Source organism: Gopherus evgoodei, chromosome 1 (assembly GCF_007399415.2).
Source record: "Gopherus evgoodei ecotype Sinaloan lineage chromosome 1, rGopEvg1_v1.p, whole genome shotgun sequence".
NCBI classification, from domain to species: Eukaryota; Metazoa; Chordata; order Testudines; family Testudinidae; genus Gopherus; species Gopherus evgoodei.
This window is the reverse complement of record NC_044322.1, coordinates 270,882,317-270,890,756: the sequence shown is the minus strand read 5'-3', so window position 1 is coordinate 270,890,756 and position 8,440 is coordinate 270,882,317. Positions and strand designations below refer to the sequence as shown.

The window sequence follows — 8,440 nt, the reverse complement described above, 5'->3', positions numbered from 1 at the left end:
TCTGAGGGCAGGTTCTGGGCTCTTACTCTTTCTCCAAGAATGAAAGAAAATGAGCAATGGCTGGGTCCCTCTGTACCTCTCTGCAATATCTTGGGCTGATGCATGGTGCTCTCCCTCTGCCTCCACCTAGGATTGTAGTACTGCCCAGCTGTATTAATCCACTGCTGCAAAGTCTCCACTAACATATGCCCCTCCAATCACCCTCCAGTTCTTGTAAGTCATGGGGGGTTCCTTCACCATAGTCATGAACTCTCTGTGGCAGAGTGGCCTGTAGACCCCGCTCTGTGAGGTACCACCCCTCTGTGTGAAACATGCCTCCTTCACACCCTAGCTGATGGGTCATGCAGATGAAGCTCAGCTTGGGCACCACAGCAACAGCTTTCTCCCAGAGGTGAGGGTGGAAATCTCCCCTTCTCCCATTCCGTGGGCCAGCCTTCAATGATCTCAGGGAGCAGACAGTAGTGGGTGATGGTAACAGTTGTGAATAAAGTGAAATGGTGCTTAGCCTCTTTTGAGCACCTGTCATGGGACAAGGAGTGAGATAAGATTAAACATGGCTCAGATCAGTCAAAAACCAGGGTTTGGTGCTTTATGTTGTTCTATCTCAATTGTACTTTGGACCCACCGCTGCTTGTAAAAGGAATTCAGTTAATTCAGAGTGCTAGGGGAATAGATACCAAAATAAAATAAGAACCTTAGAAATACTTATAGGATCAGGAAGCTTGACCTTAGAACTGAGCTCTAGGACCTGTCACTTTCCCCCAGACAGATGAAGGAGGGAGCACAAAGGTGGGGGAAAAGAAAGTAGCAGAAATGGGAATCCAGGAAAAAAACAAGGGTGGTGAGTCCTGATGGTCAGGGTGACTTACACTCCCACTGGCAAAGAAAGCCCCCTCTCTTCAGCACAGTTGGCCTGGCTGGTGGGGGATGATCGCACTTTATAGGGAACATTCCCTTTTCTCCCCCATGCCTGTTCCAAACAAGAGGGTGGGGAATCATGTTTCCATCATTTCTCTCTTTAGTGTACTCTCTCAGCTGGAAAAATAATATAGCTTCACCCTGCTACATGCTACGGATTGGACTCCATACACACTACGGAGCCATTTGCTCAAACTGGGGGAAGGGGAAGATGGCTATCACTCCAAAGAACCAAGACAGCTGAGGAATGAAATAAGCCCTGTCATTAAAAACCCGGTGGAGAGACAACAGGGATGGAGAGTTTAGCTTGCTGGCTCTGATTGGTTCAGCTCTTAAATCCAGTTTGGTCACTTCCCCTCCTCGTTGCATGACTCTCCACTCAGTCCAGACACGGGGTCTGGATTGCACATCCTCCCAGCTACAAGGCGGCAGCATTCCAGGAGTAATTCCCCAGCAGTCTGTATCCCACTGGCCCCAACACTTGGGCTAGGCTCTAGGGGGTTGGGATTTCCCCTTCCTCTCCCTTTTACTCCAGGGAGAAAAGGATTAACCAGCACTTGTATTGTATTGTTATATTGGGGAGGGAGGCTCCCTGCCACAGACATTGCCAGCAGTGCCTCCCTAAGGTTGTCCCCATTCTTACCCCATCCAGAGCTGGTTCTGAATAGGCCCATTTATGGAGCACTGGCACACAGAGCCTCCAGCTTCCTAGCCCCGCTCCCCATACCCAGTAGGCTTGTAGAGGGTTCCCTGAATATCCTTAACCCCTAAGTAGATAGCAGAGCTTCTGAATCCTGCCACGCTCCCACCTCTCTCACACACACATGCACTCTGCCACACACCTGCCAAATCCATGCACATTAACACTCAGGCACACACTAATCCACACACTTGTGAACACAACACACAATCAACCTAGTGAAGACCCCTTCAGCTTGCTCCTCTGATGAAAGCAGGTTTTGGGACACAGCCTGAGGCTTTGTGGGCAGAACTAAGGTGTGGGGTGCAGCGCGACAGTGAGGTGGGGGTAGGGAAGGAGTACAAGCACTTGTGTTCCACCCCACTTCCCTTTTCTGCAAGCTCCAAGACTGGCAGCACATTAGACAAAGAGTGGAGCCCATGAGAGATGCATTGACAGGAGGTTGGTAGAGGGAGGCTGTGTTTTAAAGAATACTGAGGTAAAAAAATAAATGCCTATAGAGATGCTTTTGCACATGTACACACAAACTCAGATGAACACACGTGACACAAACATCCACTCACATGCACATGATCATACATTCGCCTGCTCACTCACATGCTGATTGACAAGTCCAGACTCACATGTGCATGCAATCTGTTCCGTGGTGGGGGCAGCTGCTCCCTCCGCCCACCCTCGTGTAAGAAAATCTGCCCCCTAGAAAAGCTCTCTCCATCCTGCGGCAAGGTTGAGGGGATGTGCCACAGTCTTTTTGCCTTCTGCAGGGCCAATTCTCATTTCTTCCCCTTCCCTTTGGCCCTCATTAGCATGACTGGGAATCCCACCTCAAGTCTCAGCCCTGGAAAGGCAGAGAATGCAGAGAAACTACGCACCTCAGCTGGAAACAAAATGAAGAAGGAAAATGAAAGACACACCTCACTCTTTCCCTTTGCTCTAATGTTCCCATTTCCCATGCAAGTCCCGCTCCCCTCACCCAGCCCCTTTCGCCCGTCGGTAGGGATTCTCCAGCAGGTAGTGGAACCGCTGGTAGTTCTTTAGCAGGTACTTTGGGGCATACATTTGTTCCTTGGGGTCAGCAGGGGGGTACTCCTGGGTGGTGCCATCGAACCAGCCACCAGTCCGGATCAGTTCCCGGATATAGTTGAGGTCTCGCTTGTCCTCGTAGTCACCCCAGCGGGGGAAATCCCCATTCTGGGCTGACACCAGTTTGAAGTAGATACCCTCTGGTGTGAAGCACCAGGAGCAGTGCCAGCCAGCAAAATGGAGGGGGCTGCCCAGCGACCACTGCACGAGAATGTGCCCCGTGCTGTTCTCGTACTGCCGGAAGCCGGGCATAGTGTAGTACTCTCTGCGGCGGAGGCGGATCCCATCCGTGGTGTAGACGGCACGCAGCATCCCCACTGTGCAGCCAGAAACCACCTCTAGGGTGCCAGGCTGCTTCCAGAAGAAGCCATAGAGGGACTTGCGCATGTGGAAAGCGAAAGGCTCGGTCCAGCCATCATAGAGCTTGAGGAACAGCACGCCGTCGCGGGCCGGGATCTCGTCCGCATCGTCAATGATGAAGACGTCATCCGGGCGCAGGTTGCGTAGGCGGGAGATGCCGTCCCGCGTCAGGAAGGTGCGCAGGTAGTCATCGGCGATCCAGCCGTCCTGGCGCCCACCAGGAGGGAAGTGGTCCAGGAAGACGTAGAGCACCTTGTGGCGGATGTAGTCGAAGGAGCCATTGAGGAGCATCTCACGGAACTTTAGTGGGCGTGCCTCGCCATAGGCCGTGAAGTTCGACTCGCAGACCACGAAGGCGTCCACTACATCATCCAGTTCATGGAAACGGGCTTCAAGGAGGTCGAACTCGTGGTTGATGTTGATGGCATTGATGACCCGCCGGGGTACCTCACGTGGTGTCAGCCGATCCTTGGTGGGCAGGTTTGAGTACTGGACCACAGTGGGCACCCCACAGCTAGGGCCATGCCAGCCAGGCAGGCACATGCACTCCACCCACTTGCGCCGCTTTGTGCCTCTGGTGCTCAGTGGCTTGCGAGCTGGGTGCCCCGAAGCAGCACCATCTTCTCTCTCGTCCGTCCGGCCCACTGGTGGCTTCTCCAACATCCTGGTGCCTGGCTTGAAGCAGACGCCGCCAGCTTTGGTATGGACAAAATATTCTGACGTGTCTTCCTTCAGTACAAACTCAGCTTTGTGCAGCTCCTCGCTGGCCCTGCTGGGCGGCAGGGGCTGGAGCAGGGGTGAATGGGAGTACAGTGGTGTGCGGAGAAACTCTGGCCCTCCTGGCTCAGGGCTGACCTGTGGCGTGACAGGTGCATTGTTCCAGAAGAAGCTGTAGACGAGATTGGGACTAAGCGAAGCCAGCTCCCGGGGGAAGGTGACGTAAGAGAGGGCCTTGAGGAAGTGCAAGACGGAGATGAGGCAGAGACCACCCATGCACAGAGTCAGAAAGAGCTTGTGGCGTCTCATCTTCATCCTGAGGAAAAGCCAAAGAGAAAAGTAGCATTCAGTTATTAGTTGGCTGCAAAAGGTCCCTGGACCACTGGGGAAAAGAGTGTTGTGTGGAGCCCAGGATATAACCGGAGTGAGGTCCAAACTCAGATAGAATAGGCTCCAGCTGGAATCTTTCCCTCAAATCTTGGGGAGGCTAATCCAATCCAATTCCCTCCCTCCCATTCTCACCAGGCCTGCCACCTTTGCTAAGTTCCCTCTGGAGTTCAGCAAATCTGACCTCCCCAGGCCTGGGTGCTGTCTTTAGACCGGATACATTCTAGAACATTCCATTAGTGTCCCGGCAAGGGGATGGGAAGCAGGGAATGCTGGGCACCTCTGATCCAGTGAAGTCTCCAAGCTCAGTAGATTTAATAAGAGCAGATGGCAAGGTAACGATAAAATACAGAGAGCTCGCTCATATGGTATATCACCAAAAGGTTATGGGGGCTGCTGGAAGAGAGGGCTAGAGAGTGGTCGGGATGAGGGGCAAGGCGAATAGAAGGTTGAGGCTGAAAAGAAGACATGATTGGAATGGAGTGTAGTGTATGGGACGGGGTAGGCAAACTTTTCGGCCTGAGGGCCACATCGGGTTTTGTAAATTGTATGGAGGGCCGGTTAGGGAGGGGGTCATGGCCTGGCCCCCACCTCCTATCTGCTCCCCCTCCCGGGACTCCTGCCCATCTAACCCCCCTGGGGCCCCTGCTCCATCCACACACCCCTGCTCCCTGTCCCCTGACGACTCCCGGACCTCCGCCGCCCCATCCAACCCCTCCTCCTTTCTGACTGCACCCCCAGGACCCCTGCCCTCATTCAACCCCCTGTTCCCCCCCGACCGCCCTGACCCCTATTCCACACCCCTGCTCCCTGACCACCACCCCGAACTCCCCTGCCCTCTATCCAACCCCCCCTGCTCTTTGCCCCCTTACCGCACTGCCTGGAGCCCGGTGGCTGGTGGCACTACAGCCGCACCACCCGGCTGGAGCTGGGCCACGCTGCTGCCACACAGCACAGAGCACCAGATCAGGCCAGGTTCTGCAGCTGTGCTGCCCAAGGAGCTCACAGTCCCAACGCACAGAGCACTATGCTGGCGGCAGAGCAAGCGAGCTGAGGCTGTGGGGGAAGGGAAACAGCAGGGGAGGGTTGGGGGCTAGCGTCCCGGGCCAGGAGCTCGGGGGCCGGGCAGGACGGTTTCACAGGCCAGATGTAGGGTGACCAGACAGCAAATGTGAAAAATCGGGATGGGGGTGGAGGGTAACAGGAGCCTATATAAGAAAAAGACCCAAAAATTGGGACTGTCCCTATAAAATTGGGACATCTGGTCACCATAGCCGGATGTGGCCCACGGGCCACAGTTTGCCCATCTCTGATATGGGAGAAGGGGCCTTAAAAACATTTAGCTAATAATCACAATTTCTGGGGTATGGGAGATACCTGAATCCCCAAAACCATTTTGAGGGTCATCCACAACACATGTCCTAAAGAAATCCTCTCGCTCCAGGAAAAGCTACTCAATGCTGAGCAGGGAGAGTCTCAAAATTAATCTGGACTCATCTTTTCTCTCCCTTCCACCTAAAGTTCATTGGGCTAGTGGACTGTTACTCAACTCCTTTGCCTTCCATCCCCTACGAGTTAGGGGCTGAACATGTTGCCTCTGGAGTAAGGCAGTGTAAAAATAAAAACAGCTGTCACAGCTAGAACCATCGTGTCAAGGTGATGGGTCCAAGAGACTGAAAAACAGACCACAAAGGAATCTAGAAGTGCTCACCCCCTCTCTCCATGCAATAGAAAATATATTGGCCATCCCATTTATCCAGCTGCTAATCTCCCCGTCTAAGAGTGGGACAGGAGAGCTGTTGTCAGAGGGGAAAGTAGCAAGGAGCAAAATCCAGACAAATGATATGAGCTCCCACCTCACCTCCCTGATCCCCCACCATTCCACACAGGCAAAGGCATTCATTCTTGCTATGTGTGGAAGAGGAAGTATATCCTCTCCCCAAGGGTCAGCAGGTTGGGGGCAGGGGGGAGATGGGCCAGGAGCAGATGACCTGCCATCATGATAAAGGAACTGGACCCCTCATTACAGCATGAAACTCTATGCAAAAGCACATTCCCCACTAGATGAACACCAGGGTGGGGCTGGGGGTGGAGAAGGGATCGCCTCTACCTCTGAAACTCAGGCTCAGAGGAGAATGAAGCCAAACCATTTACAAAAACTTCAACTCAAAAAAAGGCGAACAGACAAGCTGGTGCATCATTGTAAACTGCCACAAACACGTCATAGACTCATAGACTTTAAGGTCAAAAGGGACCATTATGATCATCTAGTCTGATCTCCTGCACAATGCAGGCCACAGAATCTCACCCACCCACTCTTGTAACAAACCCCTAACCTATGTCTGAGTTATTGAAGTCCTCAAATTGTGGTTTGAAGACCTCAAGCTGCAGAGAATCCTCCAGCAAGTGACTGGTGCCCCACGCTGCAGCAGAAGGTGAAAAACTCCCCAGGGCCTCTGCCAATCTGCCCTGGAGAAAAATTCCTTCCTGACCCCAAATATGGCGACCAGATAAACCCTGAGCATGTGGGCAAGACTCACCAGCCACCACCCAGGAAAGAATTCTCTGTAGTAAGAGAAGCAATAAACGCAGGGCCCAGCACAGACACCTGTCTCCAGACTAGATGAGACCAGGTTTGCAGCTGCTCCCTGCTGAGTAGCCCCGGGCAAGAGTGAGAATTCGATCCACGGTCGCTCCTGACCTGTGGCTTCTTTGCCAAAACGTCATCTTGCTGCTCCACAGTTTACACTGGCTCCTCCTTGGAATACTGAGTCTGATTTGATCTCTTTGTCTAAGCAGTGAAAGTCCTGCCTGAGACTGCCACCTGAGAGAGCACCTCTCCCTCTGCCATAGCTACATGTGAGACCTGTGAGACTCAGCCAATCGTGCAGGAGACTGCCCTAGACTATGGAAGGCACTTCCGCTAGAGGCAAGGAGCACTGATATTACCACAATCAGGGCCAAATGCCAAGTCCAGAGTTCCACTACTACAGCAATAAGGAACACAAAATACGTAGATAGAAGCTGATGCTGAAGGAAGAAAGGAGAGGAGGGCATGCATCATGGTTGGAATAAAAGGTTTAGGTGGCTATTTCATGGACTGTGTTATTTTATATGACAGTGTTTAAAGGGTTCTGGACCCTTTATGGTCCCTCAGAACACACAGCTGTCTCATTCCATACATTTAGGTTGATTCCCCCCCCAGCCCCTACCCCTCACAGCCTATATCAAGCAAGTCCTATGGGGTTTTCAGGAGCCCCCAAAGACTTCAAATCTCCCATTCCTAACTGTACTGCTTCAGTCTCCAAGAATGATCCTGGGATACTCCTTGAGTATTCACACCTCAAACGGTTGTGACTGGCACCATGTTCGCTACCATTCTCAAAACTCACAGACCAGTTCAGAATTTTCACCCAACCGTCCCACATTTGCTGGGCAAGGCAGATAAAGAGCATGGTGTGTTTATTATGGGCCTCACAAGGCTGTGAAGCTGATATGGGCAGACACTGTGTCACTGCACAATAAAACTGTGCGACTGAGCGAAGACAAAAAGAAATGCAGTTATTTTGCCTCACAGGACAAAGAGCAAGGTGGCATCTTGAAGCAGATACTAAGTCTCAGGGGTTGTCAAGGAAAGAGGGTGGGTCTGATCCAGTTTGTTAATGTTTGTGAAGCATTCAGTTGATCATTAACTTCAAAGATCTTTGAGGCGGAATGGTTTACAGTTAGGTACAAATATTACAGACACAGGAAGCTTGAGCGGGGGGAGGGTCTGCAGGATTAAGAACACTTCAGAAGACAGAAGCGTTAAGACAGAAAATATCATATCATATTGCCTCTATATAAATCCATGGTACACCCACATCTTGAATACTGCGTGCAGATGTGGTTGCTCCATCTCAGGTGGAATTGGAAAAGGTTCAGAAAAGGGCAATGAAAATTATTGGGAGTATGGGACGGCTTCTGTATGAGGAGAGATTAATAAAACAGACTTTTCAGCTTGAAAAAGAGATGACCAAGGGGGAATATGACAGAGGTCTATAAAATCATGACTGGTGTGGAGAAAGTAAATAAGGAAGTGTTATTTACTCCTTCTCATAACACAATAATTAGGGATAACCAAATGAAATTAATAGGCAGCTGGTTTAAAACAAACAAAAGGAAGTATTTTCTTCACACAACACGCAGTCAACCTGTGGAACTCCTTGCCAGAGGATTTTGTGAAGGCCAAGACTATAACAGGACTCAAAAAAGAACTAGATAAATTTATGGAGG

General features: G+C 51.5%; 1 protein-coding gene across 4 annotated transcripts in view; it reads right to left on the bottom strand.

Annotated features, from left to right (window-relative positions):
- Nucleotides 1-563: 563 nt before the first annotated feature.
- MGAT3 (mannosyl (beta-1,4-)-glycoprotein beta-1,4-N-acetylglucosaminyltransferase) overlaps nt 564-8,440 on the bottom strand; it is a 34,378-nt gene continuing 26,501 nt past the window's right edge. For all 4 annotated transcript variants that reach the window (XM_030546607.1, XM_030546625.1, XM_030546598.1 and 1 more), the window contains one exon: nt 564-4,094. In XM_030546607.1, the coding sequence (XP_030402467.1) occupies nt 2,588-4,093 (1,506 nt within the window). In that variant the 5' untranslated portion in view covers nt 4,094 and the 3' untranslated portion in view covers nt 564-2,587. The remainder of the gene's footprint in view (nt 4,095-8,440) is intronic.